At 38.1% G+C, this 21,245-nt stretch overlaps 1 protein-coding gene across 1 annotated transcript; it reads right to left on the minus strand.

Annotated features, from left to right (window-relative positions):
• Positions 1 to 15,647: 15,647 nt before the first annotated feature.
• LOC126410325 (uncharacterized) lies at positions 15,648 to 16,908 on the minus strand. Its single transcript, XM_050079302.1, has 2 exons — positions 16,293 to 16,908; positions 15,648 to 15,769 (listed from the first exon to the last, which is right to left on the minus strand). Exons 1-2 carry the CDS (start codon positions 16,890 to 16,892, stop codon positions 15,755 to 15,757), a joined length of 615 nt encoding a protein of 204 aa, XP_049935259.1. The 5' UTR covers positions 16,893 to 16,908; the 3' UTR covers positions 15,648 to 15,754.
• Positions 16,909 to 21,245: the final 4,337 nt, after the last annotated feature.

The following is a 21,245-nucleotide window of genomic DNA, read 5'->3' on the forward strand; positions in this document are numbered from 1 at the left end:
GAAATAGTCGAGGACCGTATTGCACTCAGCCTGCATGTCTCCGTAGGGAGAGCAGCTTCTCCTTCTACCTCCAGAAATCTGAGGCCAGATGGTCACCAAGCACGTATGGAGCTCAATTTTCTAGGTAAAACCTTAAGCTTAATTTCCATATAAATATTATGGTAGCTCTATTCCATTAATTGGGTTTGTTCCCTAATTCAATTGTTCATCAACTCTCACATGAATTGCCAACTGGACTGGCCGTGCCCAACCTTCTTGGCTATCATGTACTCCCACCACCGTCTCTCATTAGGTGGCTGGCTACACAACTAGAACTTAAACTTCATGCTAGGAAAGGTTTATCTTTTCCACATGGGGCGTTTTTTTTTTTTTTTTTTTTAAATTGTATATTAAAATTTATGCTTTTGAAAAAACTAATTGAATTTCTCAAGGAAATCTTATACCAAATTTGATTTTTGGAGAAATATGAAAATTGGCCACCTCAGAGACAAGTGGGACCCATATTGAATACAACAACGAGAGGCATGATTGTATCAGCATAGAATCCCATTAATTTGATAAAATAGTTTCCAAACCACTTGCATGGCAAATAACATTACCTTTTGTCCATACAAATTTCATGAAATAACTAATTTGTCTTATCTTCATAGGTGAAATGTTCACTGGGCAACCTGAATGTAATCATCCATTGACTCGTTACTTTGTTTATCACAAGCTTGCCTAAGCATATTCTCCCCAAGCTAGACAACAAATGACCTTCCCATCCAGCCAGTCAAGTATCTGTTCCATTATTTAGCGATTCCTCATAGTGGAACATGTTAAGCATCCCCACGAAAGAGGCAAAACTAGATAGGACAATGGGAGATACATTTTCGACCATCCCAGCAAATTCAGTATACTTTCAATATGTGTTTCTACACATGAAAAGAAATAACAATAGATTTCTTAGGGTTAAACCAAAGCCCTGCCTTCTCCATAAATTCCTACAGGGACTAATCTCTAATATGGACAATTGGCTCTAAATCTCCCCTCCAACAAATTGTCATGTTATCAGCATAATAAAGACCCATGTATAATAGTCTAGTCCCACAAAGTTCAGCTTCAACGTAGATTTTTTTCTCACTTTCCTGCCTCAATCTCATAGAGAAAATTTCAATGAAGAGAATAAAAAGCAGTGGGGACATTGGGTCCGTTCTGATAATTTGTCTCTAAAAAAAAAAAGAACATTGCACTCTCTACCAGATGAAGGAGGAATAGAGCTGCTTGATCTTCTCTTAGTGAATAAAGCAAACATGATATGCATGCTTCTTAAAGCTTATCGAACCTAGCTCTAATTGGGTTATTTTTCTTAAATCAAAATATCTAAGGAAACACAACTTGTGGACTTAAAAGACGAGTTCTAGAAGTTCTTGGGCTTGGAGGGGTTTCATGTGGGGATGGGAAGAAGTGAGTTATAGGGATGACAACTCGGGAATGAGAAATCTGTAAAGTTCTGGTCTTATGCCTATGGCTTTCAAAAACTAGTATATTAGGCAAAGTCGAATAAAGGTTATCAGCTTCTGATTGGGGTCAGAATTAGAAGATTCGGGAAATGGTGTTAGTTTGATCTTCGACAGGAATTGGCAAGATTTTGGGGAAAATGCTTTGTGGGTAGACCATCATTCTGGAAGAGAAGGCTAAAGGGAGCCGTTAGGGTGGAATGAATGAGCAATTAAGCAGTACAGAATAATCTTCCATGACTGAAATCTAGCAAGGGACGTGATAAACTTGCTAAAACAGTATTGATCCACCAATTTTGATGTAGGATGAAATTTTTTTTCTTGCCACTAGCCTGAATTGTAGGCTATGGTGGAACGTTTCGTCCTGCTAATCGTTCAATCATTCTTTCATTTTTTGTTTTTTAATAAAATGGGAGGGGAGCCCAACTCCCAGCAGTCTTGCATCAGAAATATTTAAAAATTAAAAATGCACTGTGTTGCAGGAGCATTGGCAACGGTTATAGTATACGAATAGTCTATGATGTCTGCAATGATGGTTTAGCGTTCTTAAATGGTCTTTTTGAATATTTAATCATCCAGTAACATGAGCTGCTGACTTGAAAGATGACTTACTAGACAAATATTAAAAATCATAGTTTTCATGAAAAAATTGTAAGGATGGAAGCTTATTTGAGTGAGAGGAAAGGGACTTCGTCCACTTATCGGCTAAGGATTTTCAGCGTAAGAAATTCCAGAAAATTCAATACCATAATAATAATAATAATAATAATAATAGGAAGTTGCAAGATATGTATCTTCTTGTTGGGGAGGCAATTGCAGACAAACCATAATTTGTTTCAAATAAAAGAAATTTTTAAAACCTTCAATTTTTTCTCTAAATAAGGGATATAGAAGTGAAATAATCTCATTTCCCCAAAAAAGAACAATGAAATTGGCAACACAGGTAATGGATCAAACTTCAACGTATCAACTATACAAAGACTTAACTTTCATGTAATCCTAATTGATCATCGTGAATTTCTAGCTCTACTATTAGATAGACTTGGAGGGCTTACATGAAAAAGAACATTATGTTCATGAAACATATATTCATAAGCTACATAATCTAAATAAATTATGTTTTATTTTAGGAAACAAAATGTCATTATGGATGTTATTCTTAGATTCAATAATCAAAATGGCACTCCTGGTTGGGTCGACGGCTGGTAGGCAGCTGCACGTTAAAAATTCAGATATATTTGCTTCTTATGTAAATCAAGACCTTAGGGGTGGAGGAGAATGGACTTACAGAGCTTTACATCTCCGTTTAGAGAAATGAGATCTCCACATTGTATGGTGGACGCAAGTCCCTTTTCTCTCATTCAGCGAAGCTTCCTTCTTCTTTTTTCTTTTTTCTTTTTTTATGAAGAGATCTTAATATTTGACTACTGAATCTAAATCTTTCTCATGACTAAAATACTAAATATTTTTCAAATCTCATTCTTAGAAGCATCTTACACCATCATTGTGAGCACCATACAGGCATACACCATTCTATAAACCGTTGTTGATGCCCTATGATCCATTTATTACCATGTTTTTTAACAGATTCGATGGATGGAATAGAACAACCGGAATATCTAGGGTAAAGTATGAAGAGTACCTGGAATATTGAGCTCCGGTCAGGCCTTGCTCCTTATTTTTCTATCCGGCTTTGATTTAAGGAGTTGGAAGACGAAGCTGCTCTCCCTGCGCATGGCCACCTGCCTCTTTGCGAGTGACAAGCGATGACTGCCGAGCGAGGGCAAGCGGTGCAGTTACTTTCTGGGTCACACCATCTTCTTGAACTAAGGCGGCTGCATCACCCTCCCTCCCACTCAGACGACGAGCCTCGAATAGCAGCAGCTGCCCTTGAGTTTGCTGCCTTCAGTTTGCTAAGAAATGGCAACGAACTTGATGGAGCAGGCAGGAATGGCCCATCCGCTACAACCAAAAACGTCTCAGTCAGACTTATCACCATTAAACGGGTATGGATGTTATACAGCGAACAAAAAAAAAACAAGTATAATACGATAAAATTATATATCTCAAAAATAAAACGAGAAAAAGACAGGCAAATTTTTAAAAAATAAATAAAAAATCCTAATAATTATATAAAAAAAGTAAATGAGAAATTAAAAAAACAGTAAAAAATGACTAGATAAGCAACAAATTAAAATTAAATAATAAAAACTAACAGTCTAACAGATGCATAACTAACAAAATGACTAGATAAGCAACATGCATTGATGAATACGGCAACAAGAAAAATGGAGTGGAAATAACTTAAAGTCTTAAAAAGAGAAAAAAAACAAACCAAAACAGTTAAATCGAACATGGAAAGAGAACCAGTCACCGTTCGAATGAAAAAGACACTTCAACCGAATGAAAACGAGATGGAGACAAAGGAAGTCGAATCTCGAATGCCCTTCTTTTCAGCCGGATGAAAACGAGAAGAAGACGATCAGACCAGACGAAACCAGCCGAATGTCGAATGCCCTGCTCTTTAGAGTTCAGATTCTTCAGAATAATCTCGAACGCCTCTCTGTCTCGAACGGTCGAAGAGAAGACTCACGAAGAACGACGGAAGAAGAACTCAGAACATCGAAGACTCACGAAGAAAACTCGTCGATTTTAAGTTTGCCCTCTTTTGCTATGTGAAAATACTCTTTTGCCACTGAAAGGTCGAACAAGTTTGAAAAAAAACAAATGTTTTAAATAATATTACAACTGTGCTATTTTCATTCTTGGACCGTTAAAAGGAAAACGCGAGACGCGTTTTTTAAAATTTGCCGTTTTTTTTAAAAAGACGCGTTTTATTCCAGTTTTTTTCGGCTGAAGCGTTTTTTAGCGTATAATACGCTTTTTTTTTCAATATAACGTCGTTTTTTGTGACAATATAACGCCGTTTTTTTCAATATAACACCGTTTTTTATAACGCCGTTTATTTATAAGCATACGCCACAATATGCTACTCTCTTGATTTCCTCCAAACCAACGCGTATAAAAATAGTGCATCATTTGGCAACTAGAATTCCCCTACTCGGTAAAAGGAGGATCCCTGAAATGGTTAAAAAGTTGAACCCGATGTCATTTATTTCAGTATCAAGAGGGGACGAGGCCCTTATTTTTTCTAGATTCTCCATTTTGTCAAGGGTATAAAAGCTAAAGATGAAGCAATTTATGAAAAAAAAAAAGAGTTTCTCGACAGATTTCTTTATTGCTAGTGCTATTATAAATTCAGTTTTTCAATTGAGGCTTGTCTAATTTTTGTTTCTATTTCAAAAATTTTCCAGGCCATTTACTTTCTTCAAATACGATTAGTCTTCCATTTTTCCAAAAAAAAAAAAAATATCAATACTTTTGGTACCGACAATATTTACTATTTTTCCTCTTCAAATCCAGTCTCCATGTGCAAAAAATAGAAAACCCAACAATTGAGCTGGGGATATAAATGTTTTTCTCTCTCTTTCTCTCTCTCTCTCTGAAAAAATCAAAGTCGCAGTTGCAGTTTCTATTCCGTTTTCCTTCCTGACGGACTTGAGACCTCCAAGTTGAAGAAGGTTGAGGGGATTCAGTATCTGAAATCCTGAGATAATTTCAACATATTTGTTTTTCTAGACCAATTGTCTAGAGTAGGTGCTTCTAATATTTAAAAAAGTCTTCTAGGCCTCGGCGTCCGGCCGGGCCCGGGTCAGCCCCGCCGGACTCGGATTAAAAAATTTATTTTTTTTAAATTTTTTATTTTTAATAATATATATTTATTATTAATAAATATATTTATATTTAAAAAATTATCTTTTTATTTTAAATGGTCCAGGCTCACCGGCTCGACGGGCCTCATCGGGCCGGCCGCCTTAGAGTCCCCTCTGATGAGATGAGAGGATAATAAAATCTCAAACAATTTGTAAACACTCCCACACTCAAGCTGTGCAAGCAGGTAGGACAGTTAGGTACGGGGTTGAATCTGTCTCCCTTTCTCTCTCTCTCAATGTCAGAAAACGAACGCTCAATTCTCGATACATTCTGACTCAGTGATACGACCCTACCCTCTGCCGGCCAGGATGGCCCGGCAGCAATGACGGTGCGGATTGTTGCTGTAGCTTGGACTAATGATCACTGCCTAGATTTCCTCACTACAGATGAGTGCTAAGTTTTGTAAATTTTCATCTGATTCATGGTTCTCATATCTCCTGTTTTCTAGTCTGACCATTCATTTCTATCTGATCCATGATTTTGATTTTGTACATGCTTTTGATTTCATATATCATAGACAGATGATTCATGTTAATTTGTTTAATTTTGCAAATTAACATGTCTAGGTAAGAAGGAAAAATTAAAAGAAGACACCAAAATTATCACACATCAACCCCTTTGACCCTCAAATAAATTTTTTTTCTTTGTCAATACATAAAAAGTTGAGGTACGACGACACAACAATTCAAAATGAGATGAGTCATGCAATTCACAACAATGAGGAAACTTTTCATTATATAAGAATTTCAATTAACCTATACATATGTCAAAAATGCTCCAAAATCACAACATTGATGCCTAACTTAAAACAAAACATCAAAAAAACCTCAAACAAAACGTGCCGACATTACAAAAGACTCAAAACCTCTCCAGTAGGATGTGAGTTCAACCATCCGATCGATCTACTATCCTGGGTCTTTCAAAACCTGAAAAATAAAACAACAGAAGGCTCACCCTTTGAAGCATGACAACAAGTCAAATAAGTCTCTAATCCTATAAGGTGAGGGCTCCAGTATGAAATATAGCAAATATGAAAGTAAATCACTATCATGTCGTGATAGGACATATTTTTCTATGACTTGACATGGAAGCCTCTCACAAAAAGTCGAAGATCCGGAATACAAAATAAATACAGGAAGCATACGAATCATCGGCAAGCTAAAGCAACTAAAAGACCATCAAAAGAGCTCCCAGCACGGGTAATAAATTAAGGAGTTGAATACTTACTTTCTTCTTATCGACGACTAGTGGAAATAGAAATTTTGGTTGGAAGGCTACTAATTCAATTACTTTAATGCTTTTAGGGGTACCTATATACATCAACAATCAAATATCTCAAATCATTAACATAAAAGTAGACTAATTAACTTTGTGAAGCTTGTACCGACAACTGCCATATGCAATCGCTCGTTGGTTAGTGATCTGGAGAAAACACTTTGGGTATGATCCTTAAGCTTATTGCTAGTTGTTTCCTTTTCCCCTCAAGCACATCTTGATGTCGCACACACGAAACATCCCATGTGGATGGCAACCAGATGGATGCCATTTTCTACTCCCATTTGGCTTTCAGTCGCTTTTTGGGTCCACATGAAGAGAGACATCTTTCATTTCCTGCTGCACAACTCTCACATGCATCACAAGGAGCCCCCATTACTTCTCTCCTCACCTCCTATTTGTACCACAATAATTTGAAAAAAAAAAAACCAACATCCTCATGGACAGTCTATATGTTCTGACACAGCTATAGTGGACCACTACAATGTTTTCTCTCTGTCTCTCTCTCTCTCTCTTTCTTCAAGTGATGGGTAACCCAACAGAGTTGGGTGATGTGTTATTTTCACACCCTCATTTGGATTCTTGGAGGATGCTGTCCTGATAGCATTGAAGAATAGTGTTGATATTAAAGGTGCCATTATGATGCCAAGTGAACCAGTTTTTAGCTCTACACAGGCATTCATTTAATAGTGTTGATATTAAAGGTGCAATTTCTGGGTCCTACTTTCCCCACGAGATGGCGTTCATTTGGAAGTTAGCCAGAAATTTCTGTCCCACCATTGCATGGCCAGGAACATTTCAATGCCTACGACTTCTTCTTCTTCTTTTAAGAAAAATCCGTGACTTGAAACAGCGACTAGGAAGATTGGCTGATTTTTAGAATTAATTGCAAGATCCTGATATTCATGGATGGACATTGACACCTACCAGAACTGGGAAATACGATGCCTTGCTTCCTCCCACTTCTATTGCAAATTACCATGGACTTCTACACCTCGCGGTTTAGACCTCCATGATCAACACCAACACGCCAAGCGCCAAATGTTTTGACAAGAAGCTTCCTTCTGATCTTCTTTGATCAACCATCCCTTATCCACTAAGTTTGATTTTGATTCTTTCATCTTATGTTTGCTTGTACATGGACATTAACACGACGAATCTGGAATAACTTGTCAACCCTATTACTCTCAATTTCAAGCACACACGCAAAAAGGGTAACTCCTTCCCCCTGCAAAGTGGAGTTGGACTTTGATTTCACGCCAAAAACTACGGTCGTCTTTGGTCTGATGGTGAGACCAGGAATGTCCCGCTAGTTGATTGAGGTAACAGAACACCGCTTGCCTTTGTCGTGGGGCTCACATTACGCCGCCATGCTACCTACCAAAATCAACAGCTGAGCAAGTTGACTCCTCAATCAAAGTTTTAAAATAACCTCAATCGGGGTCAAAAAAAGTATCACGTAATTCCTTCAACAAGTTCCAGCAGCCAAAATCAATCATAATTAACGCTAATGTGATCACGTGTCATCTCATTAAGACTACCATTTTCTACTGATTAAGACTGTCATCTACCCTTTTTTCCCCTAATCTTGTCACAAAATTCAATCTACGGACTAAATTTCAGACAACTTTCATTTAACACATAGTTCTTTCCTAATAACTTGGGTTTCTTACTCTTACATTATTGGATTTAACCATGTCGAGACTTTTCTTAGAGTGACTTTTAAAAATAATCTACTTTATATTGAATTTAAAAACAATAACTTTGCAAAAATAGGATTTAAAAAACAAATTTTATTTTGTACCGACGCAGCAGTTAGGTGGACAGCGCGTAGCTAGAATGGGAAGACAGAAAAAGCATATAAAGCAAATCTAGGTTTTTAAAGGCAATACTAGTTTTTTGTACTTTTAACAGAAAATGTACTACTTATTGTAAGACAAATTGGTTGACAAGTGTAGAATATCTATTGTTAATTAGGTTATTATAACTCGAAGCCTGAGTCTGTTCTTTGTTTTAGTGAGGTAAGGGTGAAAGCTAAATAAAATTTAGGGGACCACCCAATGAAAGTTGGCGGGGCATTGAAGTGGTTGTTGAATGAAAAAGATTTTAATTCAGGGTGAGAATTGGAAGAAAACTGCAAGTTTCGCTCTGATAGGCAACTGAATTACTAGTTCGGCTCTATCACTGCTATATATAATGGAATAGAGTTCACTACTAGCTTTTTGTTATCATCCTAGTAGCTATCTGCCATTTGCAGATACATGATAAACTTATATATATCTATATATATATATATATATATATATATATATACATTGAAAAATTTAAGTGTGATTTTGGCTTTTTAGAATAGCCCAACTATTTAGTCAGGATCAAAGGATTTAACATGATGGACGTGAAAAAAAAAAGTGAAAAATGTGATGATATTTTTGTCATCTAAAACTTGTTCACACTTTTTTCCTTTCAAAAATGTGATGAAAGAAGTACATCCACCAACTAAAGTATGGTGCATCAACCTTTTACAGTTTAGGAAAATAACTTTCACAAAAATCAAATTAACGGAACTTTTACAAACTGCCATTAGATAAAAAATTTTACTCTGTTTGTTTGAAACAGGATCAGCACATAACGTAGCTTGTCGAGCTAAAGGCTTGTATAAGGCAGGTCTCTAGTTCGATTTCTGTGGGTACTATGCTCTTATGTATGGCAGTAGGGTACGACATCCAAGTTGAAGGGTGTCCTGTTCTATCACTGACACTGACGCAGCTCAGGATCTTGGACGCAACGGGAATGGGGGGCCTTCGGGCTTCGCTTCGGGCGGTAGGATTGATCCTCTCGCTCCCCGTTTGATAGCCTGGATAAAATGGATAAAGTGAAAAATGTACGGGCGGGTGAAATTTCACCCACCCGACTAAAAACGAATCAAACAGGGTGGAAGTTCACCTGTTTTCCGTAAAAGGGAGCAGGTGAAATTTCACCCGCTCGACTTCCCTCTGCAGCTCCTCCTCTCTCCTGCCTTCTCACCGTCGCACCAGATGCCTCATCGCTCTCACCGTTACCAGATGTCTCTCCTCTCTCGGTCTCTCATTCCTCTCCTCTCTCAGGGCCTCTCTTGCTCTCTCCTTCCCCTCCACTCTCATTGCCTATCTTCTCTTGCTCTCTCCTTCCCCTCCTCTCTCGCTGCCTCTTTCCCCTTCGTCGCCTCTGTCCCACTCTCTGTCTGTTTCCTCTGCTCATTCTATCTCCATTTCCTACACCCAAATGTTTCTTACCAACTCCATCGCCATCTCCTGACCACCGGATTTCCCCTCTTCCATTTTCTCTTGCTCCCTCTCTTCCCCGCCATTCTCCTTTTCAGTTTTTCCATTCATCTGGTCTAGGGATTATGATGCATCATGACATTTGGATGGAGATGTTGAAGAAGAGTTTCATATTCAAGGCCAGGAAGACCACCATCGATGATCTACATTGGCTGTGCAAGAAGGGTGATATGAAAAAAATGACGAAAGTATTGGACCAGCTTGCTAAGCAAGGGATCAGGCCCAATTACGGAACGTGCCTTCGAATCTTGAGGAGATGCATTAGCATCAATGCTCTCCAGGAAGGCAGGTTGATCCACTCCTGCCTCATGAGAAACACAGTGAATCTGGATTTGTTCCTAAGGAACACACTAATCAGCATGTACAACAAATGTGGTGGTCTCGAAGACATCTTCGACATGTTTGGCAGAATTCCTGAACGAAGTAATTGGAACTTGAGGATTGCTGCATATGTGCAGAAGCAATTGAGCTATTTTTAGTAATGTTGGTTGGGGATGTTCAACCGAATAATTATAGTTTTGCTACGGTCTAGAAGGCTTGTGCTGGTCTGGGTTGCGTAAAATTTGGTAGTGTGCACGCTTGCATAGTGAAGATGGGTTTTGATCTGGATGTGTTGCCTCTTGTCGAGCAATATCTTTTTCAGTTTGACAATCTGAAGTAAGAAAATTTTTATCCAACAGGCTGGGTTGCCTCTTGTCCAACAATATCTTTTTCAGTTTGATGCATGTACGCAACATTTTGTTGTTTTGAAAGATATCTTCCAATTTGTTTTCATGTGAATTTCTACTCTGTGCATCAAACAGAGTTAAATTTACCACGTTAAATTCTTTTTGTGCATCAAACAGGCCCTCTGATTGAAAGAGGAAAAAATTTCTATCTTGTTAATCTTTTTAGAAAAATTTACCATGGTAAATTTAGTACATTAAATTCTTTCTATGCATCAAAAAGGCCTTAATTGAAGCATTTTTAAACTTTTATTTCTTCATTGGAGAAAAACAAAACCGTTCCACGACAGAGCTGGACTAGTTTTTCTTGAGACTTTTTCACCGTTGGTGATGCAATTTTGTACATGCCATCAAACGCATCGTAAAAGAATAAAAGTAGGGTAAAAATTCATCTTTCAAAAAAGTGCTCTCGCTTTTAAATTAGGTACTAATTAAGTCAAAAGGTTACCTGGACAACGGAAAAAGGGTGGCACTTCACAACTGTTCATCTTCCTCCTTTTATTGTCATGTTTTTTAGTAGACGAAGGAATCATTGACTGTTTATTGTCATGTATTTTAGTAGACGAAGGAATCTTTGACGGCACGAACGGTCCGCCTACCAATGTGTGTGTACCAAGGAACAACTGTTTTCAAGTTTTCTTGTTGTTGTTGCAAGATTTGTAGGTTCTGTATGTTGTAAAAAGCGAAGGCCAACTTCCGAAAGAAGATATTCTGTCGTTTGACATACTGAACCCTAAGAAGTAAGATGGCATTAATATAATTGTCTATTCGTTTTGCATCTCCCAAGACAAGTTTACGGACGTTGGTGAAGTGATCTTTCTCATGGGACATTTACAGGACTGCTTAAGTAGTAATTTACATTCGTGAATTTTAAAAGAATTACATACTCACCATGTCCTTAAGCAAAATCGTTTAACATGAAGTCGAGGCAGTTAACATTTTGAGGATAAGGCTTGGACGAAATTAAGAATAAATGTGACGCCAAACTTCAGTCTACAACTTTAGTTTAGGTGGTGTTTGATGACCAAGAAATATGTTTTTGGAAATATGTTTCCAGAAACATATTTCTGGAATTGGTTTTTAAGAAATAAAACTAAGTTGTGTTTGTTAGTTTAGAATTATTTTTTTAGAAATAAGTTTCTACGTTTAATGGGGAGGGAGGAAGAATTGGAAATGGAAAAGCCCTCTGTTTCCTTCCCTTTCTTCCTCCTCCCTCCTTCCGTTCTTCCTCCTCCCTCCTTCCCTTCTTCCTCCTCCGCCTCCACCTACTTCCTTCTCCCTCCTTCCCTTTCCTTCCCTTCTTCCGTGCCTCCTTCCCCTTTCCTCCTCCCCCTTTCCTCCTCCCTCCTTCCCTTCTTCCTCCGTCGTTTCTTCCGCCTAAGCCTCCTTCCCTTCTTCCCCTTCCCTCCTCCCTCCTTCCCTTCTTCCGCCTCCTTCCCCTTCCCCTTCCCTCTTCCCTTCTTCCGCCTCCTTCCCCTTTCCTCCTCCGTCCTTCCTCCTTCCCCTTTCCTCCTCCCTCCTTCCGCCTCAGCCTCCTTCCCTTTCTTCCTCTTACCTCCTTCCCCTCTTCCTTCTTCCTCCTTCCTCCTTCCTCCCCATCCCTTCTTCCTCCCCAACGGTAAAAAAAAAAAAAAAACCAGAAATATTATTCCGACTCTCAGCTGGAATAATATTTCTGAAAATATTATTCCGTTTTGAGCTTCAATGGTAAAAAAAAAAAAATTCATGTTTGATGAAACTGAAAAAAAAAATTAAAAATTTGAATTATATTTCCTGTGCTACAGTAAAATTCCAGCCTATCAAACGCTACCTTAAGGGTTCCTCATATGATGCTATAGCTAAATGACGTGGTACTAATTAAGTTACTAAACTAAAAGGAAATTTTGATCCGAAGAGCACATAGTGATCATTTGGAAATGTGATAGAAAAAATACTTACGACTAATTTAATTTTGTGCAAAAAATCTTATGTTAACGAAGCACAACCTTATTAATTAGTTGAGCTGATGAGTAAGGTGAATAAGATACCTTATCTATTTGAATAATAGTTTTTTTAAATATAATAAAGTAATAACAAGTTCATATCAGCCTGTATTCGACAAGATTGGCAATTGACAACTTAAAAATGATAAGCCATGGAAAAAAGAGTTCGAATCCATGCATCATGAGAAGGCAAAAACGACTCGCGCAGCACTTCGTAGTTGCCCGAGCATTCGAAACTGTAGTCCACTTAAATTTAGGTCACTTAAAAAGAAGAAGAAGAAAAACCAAAATGAAGGGTAGTTGGCTTGGCTGCATGCGGCACCATTTTCACATTTTCAGAATCGGCAAGTAACTCACCGATGCTGAACTATGAAAGTCGAGGGACAGATAGCGGCAGCAGGATAAGATACCAATTAATTACTCGTCACTTTGAAGGAAGTCGAAAGTTATTGACAAAAGCTGAGAAAGCATATTGAATTGACGATCAATAATCAAGAAAGGTAAGGGAAGACGCAGCCAGTGAACTCACTGCAAGGCTTTTCCTACAAGAGATGATGAGGCATGACCCGCCAAAGTGATCAACCAGGTGTTTTGACCAAATTCTCTTCACGACATATAAGTCATGAGATGTTGTAATCTCATTAGCAGAATTCGTTTTCCTTGGATGCATTCGATGTTGCAAGAGCAAGGGAGAGTCATATATCTCTGTGTGTGTAGGTTCGATTCTCATGGACATTTTGCTCTTTGGGCAACCGAAAGCTTGGGATACCTCTTGAATGTATACTGAAAGGGTCTAGAGGTTTTAGTGGTTGGTCACAATTCAACTTTTATGTGTGTGTGTATGTTAATGCAACTTATTTAAGTAATGTTCAAATCAATCATCTCTCTCTCTCTCTCTCTCTCTGTGTGTGATCCTAATCTCCAAAGGACTTCAGCAAAGGCATGCTTGGCGGCGAAATAGCACAATAATTGCGGACACTATGGCTGCCATAGAGTGCAACTGCAAAATTTGCCTTTTACGGCTACGTCTTTATGTTAAATGATTTTGCTCAAGGACATGGTGAGTATGTTATTCTTTTAAAATTCATGAAGTGAATCACTATGTAAGGAGTTCTGTAAATGTCCCATGAGGAAGATCACTTCACCAACGTCCGTCAACTTGCCTTGGGATATACAAAACGAATCGAGAATTATATGAATGCCATCTTAGGGTTTACTATGTCAAACGACAGAAAATTTTCCAGAGTCTGCGATCTTCTTTGGCAAGTTGGCCTTCGTCTTTTAGAACTCCTTATCTAAAAATTAAGTGTTTTACAAGCAAATGCAAAGCCATCCGTCAAATGATTGAAACAATAATATGCAGCTTGTTCCTGCAAAAGGACCAGTACTCCAAGAGTTGGGGCAGAGTGCATATAGCAAGCATTACCTGCCATCATATATATAACGAGATCATATTTAAACAAAAAATTTCACTTTTTTCCATCTTGAACATACATTCTGGAGGCAGTTCCAGACCTCCAGTTCATAATCAAATGACTAATTAAAAATGCTGTCGGCAGAGTTGGATTTATAGTCAGGCTCTCACTTAAAAAAAAAAAAAAATCAGATGATAGCTCTGAAAACTTGTTTTTAAAATTTTATTTTCACTAGAAGGGCAAAATCGTTGCCGACGACAAGGGAGGAAAAGTGTCGGCCGGACTCTCACAATACCTAGGGCATTTTAGTCATTTGAGCACGGAAGACAAATTTGTTCTCTCTCTTGTGAGTGGTTTTTCCAAATGGGAAGCATCAACATTTTGATAATAAAAAATCAACATTTTTCATAAAAACAAACTTGAATGGAAGCATGTATTATATCAAAATAGTTTATATAAATATATTAAGATGCTTATATTTTATTTAATTTTAGCAAAAAATAACCCAAATGTTTGGTTTCTACCAATATATTTGTAAACAATCTTGTTGTTGTCTTGTTGACATAAATAAATAAATAAATAATAGTTCAATCAGTTTGTCTCACTTTTTATAATTGTTAATTTATCATCATCACCACCATAAGATTAATTGATCTTAACAAAAAAAAAAAAAAAAAAGAGAACCAATACCATTTGAAACTAGAGGGGGGGAGGGAGCCGCCAGGGGGAGGGAGCAGAAACTGGTTCTTTGAAACACGGAAGATGCAAAGTTGATTTTAGCTGCCAATGAAATTATATCTATCTCCATGCAAGGAGAAATTAACACCGAAAGGTGATTGGGTATATATTGGGTGGTGATTTTATCTTTTCAAAGTCACTCAACCAACTACAAGGACTTTCTGATCTAATATAATGAAGGGTTAAGAAAAATACAAAAAGAGAAAAAGTGGGTATTTTTGTTATCGAGTATTAATTCATAAGTTTAACATAAATGGTTGGACGACTAAGAAAAGAAAAGCTAAAGTTATATATATATATATATATATTAGAGAGAGAGAGAGAGAGAGGAAACTCTAAATTGATGCTGTTCCATGAACTGTTCATCTAGACCGTCCGATCCTCCAAGTGGCAGTCACTTCTGTTTCTCTCTTCTCCTCCCTCTACCTCTTCCGACGTTTTCCTTCTTAGCTCTCTATGCCATGCCATTTTTGTCTCTGCAACATCGTCCGACAGGCGGTGCCCCTCTGTAATAAATGCCCTAGGCAACACTCTGAATGTCACATTTATACTTAACCCAAAATGTATTATTGAATCATAATACATGGATGTTGGGGTGGGTGTCGTTGAGCAGGATAATCAGAGAAGTACAAAAGAACAATTTTTCTAATTATAATCTTTGTCCAAACTGGCACATCTGTACATGATATTTTGTTTGCAACAAACAACAAAAGCCTCCACAAATGCAATGCACAGGGACTGATTAAAATAAATGCATGAGAGCAAATCACATAAAAAGGGTAGTTATCTGTCATTTATTTCACAATAGCTGCACAGCAGGGCTAAAGGGAGAGGGCGGCCTAGAACATGGCTCTACCTCGGCGACTTAAAAAAAAATTACATTGAAAAAATTGAAAAGTTTTAGTTGGACCTATTTAGATTCGAGTTCAATTTGACTCCACCCAGATGCAAAGGTTGTACTATTTGGCCCATCCTTGAAAAAAAATCTTGACTTCGCCCATGCTACAGAGTGTTGTATAGAACCAATTATCCTCTAGTGACCTGAAATTTCACCAAAAAAATATTAATGATCTTCCTATATCCGTCTATATATATATATATATATATATATATATATATATATATATATATATATATATATATATATATATATATATATAGGGGTTGGAGAGAAGGATTCTCCCTCCCAAGTCAAATAAAAGAATTATTCAAAAATGGTAAAAAGAGAGTAAAAGGATGGCCCTATCTTTCCATGCCCATGTGCTCCCCCACCTTTGGAGAGCAATAAAGAATACAATAAATCAAGAATGATCTTATTTTGATGTCTTAAAAAGTAACTTGTCACTTTTGAGGAACTATATATATATATATATAAATTCAAGCTTTTGGGAAAAGAACTATATGCTAAACGAAATTTGTTCTGTAGATTGAATTTTATGACACGATTGGGGAAAATAAAGCTACTAATTCCACTCAAAAACTTGGGTGAAATAGAAGCATCTTTTGAAAAATTTATGTTGAGAAATTAAGGGAGGAAGAAAGGAAGTTTAGACTCATATATAACCTCATGGCAATTCGTAGCTGGACGATGATGAGATGAGTCATGCACATGGCACTTCATAGCCCCATGATAATGAGATGACCCATGCACGTTCGGACGGTGAATGATGACGAGGTGAGCCACGCAGGTTCCGACCGAAATTACCAAAGCAAGCACCATAAGGACTACAGAAATCTTGATAACATGGTTTTGACTGGCCTCGTTAGTTCCACGCCCCATAAGAGTAGATTTGAATAGCAAATATGTAGAGAGAAGGAACGAAAGTGTCAATAAGAAAAGGACTAGAATCAAGGGAAAGGCTAGCCAGTCCGCCGGCAGCTTGTCGACGAAGCAAATTGGTATCAAAGCTACAATACCGGCGATCTGTACAGGTATAAAGATTTTTGCAGCCAGCCTAAACGGCTGACCCTCTTCCCCTTGGTTCATCGATGAAGAGGATTGTTGATGCTGTGTGGGTGTTCCTGAGTCATCGGGTTGACGTGAAGCCCCGGACTCGATGTCGTGAGGGGTCGATATTGCTGTTCGATGGATGCTCCGTATCCTCAGAAACCAGAAGAGCATGATCGCCCACAAGTTTTCGGGAGAAGCAGCAGATCTAGGCATTCTAAAGAGAAGACACTCAGAAGAATGATGAGCGAGTGTTAAGAGGTTGAAAGGAGAAGACACTCAGAAGAGAAAGAGAGAGAGATGTACAAGGGAGACGGAGCAGACGCATTTGAACGGATTTGCCAGCCATTGGACAATGGACAGAAAAAGTAATTTGTCAGTAATTCACTTTCAATGACGTCAAAGTGACGTTGGGAGAATCGGCCTTCATGGTAATATAGGTTATGAAAAATGAACAACTTCTTCTGCTTCTTAATTTTTCAACAATATATAATATTTGGAAATTTTAAAGTGAAGGTTTCTACCGGACGGTTCCCTGAGACCCGCATGTATGATGTGATGTTATGGACATGACAATCGTCTTCATAATAGGCTCAACGAATCTGTGCAGATGGTAAGAGGACAGGTTTACGATACCGTAGCACGATGGGATTAAGACAAACCCAAGATAAATCACTTAGGCAAGCTGATCATACCTTTCAATTCCGATGCAGGAAGTAGTTTCTCACTTTAAAATATAGGCCAAGGGGCGAATGTAGCTAATGCATGTGAATCAATTCAATTTAGATTTGATAATCGACTGAACCCCACAAAAAGAAGGATATGGAAAAAGATTAGATATCCAATTAAAAGATTCAGATTCGGATTCGAATTCTAATTTAAGCAAACATCGACCAGATTTGGATTCAGATCAGACTTAATATAGCTTTAAATAAACATCTTAGCTATACTCGATGTTTATAATACGGTTTGAATTCGATTTAAAAGTTGGATTTGGATTCAAATTCAATGTTAAACTAAAATAGATTAAAAGATTTAGAAAGGAAGGACCACGTGCTTAGGGAAGAGAGATTAAGCAATAATGACAGCCAACTAGGTGTACCAGACAATCATGGCCGGTCAAGAGGGAGACCAGGAGACATGCTATCTATAGAAGATTACAAACAAAAAAAAAGTGGCAAGGTGTGTGTGTGAGAGAGAGAGAGAGACAGAGGTTACAGTTCAGTAACCTTTTGAGGTGAAAATATCCTTGGTAAAAACTGCTAGGAAGTTTCTATTGTGTGATAGTCTTTAGCTTACGATTTCATGGGACAACAACACCTTCGGTAGTTTTTGATTGAAGTTCTCACCTGACAAGCAGATTCAATTACTGCGCGTAGCGCGTACTTTCAACACAAGAAGTCATTCTCACATCAGAAAGCATACTTAAGATCCGACTTACTCCTTTTCCGACTGAAGTCAGAAAATTAACCGCTCACTTTCAGCACACTAGCCAATCTCGCACAGCACAATAGGAGTGTTTATAAAGAAATAGCATATCAGTGAAGATGGTTACATTTGAATGGATATGATCGCTTTAGATCCAAATGTATAAATCTGGATTAGAGACCTGTCCTTTTAGATGCCCCAGGCCGTCCAACTATGTTTGAGGCAAAAGAATGTAAAAAAAAGCACACTGTATTTGGACAATAGTTATGATCAGCTGCGAAGACAAAACATGTGAAAAAATTAAATAGGTAAAACTAGTATGTCATTAATCCACCCTTAGGCATACATGAGATAAACGAAGCACAGAATAGCATTTAGAAGATGCGCCGAAACAGCACACTAGGTCATATGGGTGGCCGCCAGTCCCTGGACTCACATGACACTCGTATATTTTATCGCACAAATCACATTACATAGCGTAACATATGGAACGTCATTTTACAGCTGAACACAACAACCACGTACATGTCATCGTGTGATCCCCTGAAGATATTCACTTGCAGGAGCTTGGATCACAGATGCAGCTGCTGCCAAACTTGCAGCCTTCATTTTCATAGCGCCTGCAATCACAATAAGAACACCGATCAATATTAATTCATATTGGAGAAGAGAAAGGAAAGAGAAAGAAGAGAGAAGAAACAGAGAGATTGATTTACCCTTGAGAGCATTCGCAGCCTGAGCCCCAGCCGCATGATTCATCTCTCCTTTTCTGTAGAATTTCGACAAGTCTCTTCCTTTCGCAAGTGAATCAACGTAATTTTGAAAAAAGATACTTAGGGAAAAGCTGGGACTGGCCACGCTTCTTGAGGCTGCGTGAATGAGGAGGAAAGCTGTGTGAATGAGGAGGAAAGCTAGGGACAAAAGAAAGGGTGGTGACAGTTTTGGCAGTTCCTGAGAGCTATGAATCTGGGACACTTTTCCCGTTGGAGGTAAAATAATGGTGCCGGCGGATTTGACTCGGCGGCTAGAGAAGAGTGCAGTTGCACTCACTCTTCCTTTTTATCCGTGGCGTGGCTGCTCTGAGATCACAAAGGAGCCCTCGCCATCCCATACATAACAACATAGTATTCACGCTTGCCAAAATTACCCTTAATTTGTCATCATATGACTTTATTTCTTTCCTTCAATTTTTTTTCTACTGGCATACTTTATTTTATGACCATTTGATCAATCTCTTTCAAAAAGTAAACAATTTCATAAAATAAACTTGCTGCTAAATAATTTTTACAGACCCCAAGAACCTTATGGCAGCGCCAAGTTGTTTGTATACTTTATTAGGTTATCAACATTTAACTTGGTCATAATCAGCAATTGAAAGTGAAAAATAATGGGTACTGGCACATATCATCCTACCTCTACAGGGCCCCTCCTTCACATGCCCATCATCTGATCCTCCTTTGTTTCGGCCTCTTTTTGTTCATGATAAATCTTTTCACTTTGCATATTTTGACGCATTAACGATTATTAGGTCCAATTGGGAGCCCCTCCAAATAGAGGTCGGTGGTGTTCAGGTCTGTGGGACTGCCTGGCTGACTTGATGGACCAATTTTACCGTCCACACTGGTAAAACTGTCAAACATGTAGGGGAAAGGCCGTTTTGACAGGACGGGAGAGAATGGAGAGAGTGGAAAACGACAAAAACGCCACGCGTAAGGCGAAGAAATGCACCGGCGCATGCCCCCTTTTTCTTCACGCGATATTCGCATCGACCGATGGCGGCCGTCGGATCTGCTGCAACAGCGTGGACCCCAGGCGTCACGTTCTAGGATCCAGCTGTATCGAAAGGAGGAAGGGCCCCAACCTTCCTCTCACATTTACTGTATTACCAACTTAATCTTCACCACCTCTTTAGTTTCTTCTTCCTCGTGCCCCGGCCGCCGCCCACAGTGCCTGTTAAAAAACAGAAGAGGTAACAAGGATTATAATGTAAATATCAGAAAAAAGTTGTATCTTCATCGACTAATGATATATATTGACATTTGGGAGTCCTGCACATATGATCATTTTTATTACGCTTTTGGATGAATATTGTGAAAAAATCCAAGCCAAATAAACATTAAAACGAGAGGTATTAATCCTATCGCTCGAAAAGACATGAAGGCTCCTCATTCTCTCGTCTTTAAGATCATGAGCTGCGTCGGTGTCAGCAATAGCAACGATGCACCCTTCAACTTAGATTCTGCGCCGTACCACCTTAAGATACATGAACCTAACACCCACGAGAATCGAACTAAAGACCTACCTTAATACATGCTCCTAGCTCGACCAGCTACGCTATGCCCCTTGAAGCAACATTAGGTTGGTCATCTTATTTTTAATCGCAAGACTATTATTTTTGTAATTTACTTTTTACTGTTAAAATTGAGTTTTGTGCTAAAATTCAGTTTTCATCCAACCGATATTAAAAAAACTATTAGAAAATCAGTCTACTCAAAGCTTAAATAAGTAAATTTTTTTTGCTCATTCTTATTACCACGGAGCTTTTGATAACAAAAATGAAAGAAGTAAAACATGACAACATGTCTATATCTTAAACACCCATTTATGGGAAAACTCCAACAAAGAATGCTAGTGGTCTTTCCAAAAGAATTGAGAAGGCTTTCTTGCGGCTCCCATGAAAAGTCCAGGCAAAACTCAAACCAAACTACAATATTATGCTCATTTTCTAGATACGAAAAGTTATGGGAAAACAATAAATAAATTAATCATGCTGGATGACTCCCACAAGCCAATTATAAGCCTGTCTCATTCGTCTGCCTACAAACGTCAGCACTACAAAACAATTTTTTATGTTCATACTGATATATTTACATATTCATGCCCCTTAAAAATATAAATTTTCACCATCAAACGTGAGCATCAAACGACAAAACAATTTTTTATCTTCATACTGATATATTTACAGATTGATGCCCCTTAAAAATATAAAATTTCAAAAATGCTAAGGAACATATTGTAAATATCAGAAAAATATATCATCAACGACTAATGATATATATTGATATTTGGGAGTTAATACACCTAATCATTTTTATTAGCCTTTTGGAGAAATATAGTGAAAAAAACTTGCTTATGTTTACT

This window comes from Nymphaea colorata, chromosome 8, assembly GCF_008831285.2.
Source record: "Nymphaea colorata isolate Beijing-Zhang1983 chromosome 8, ASM883128v2, whole genome shotgun sequence".
Classification (NCBI taxonomy): domain Eukaryota; kingdom Viridiplantae; phylum Streptophyta; class Magnoliopsida; order Nymphaeales; family Nymphaeaceae; genus Nymphaea; species Nymphaea colorata.

Excerpts from the sequence above, each read along its gene's own strand:
- LOC126410325 (XM_050079302.1), bottom strand. The coding sequence starts at position 16,892 with ATGCCTAGATCTGCTGCTTCTCCCGAAAACTTGTGGGCGATCATGCTC.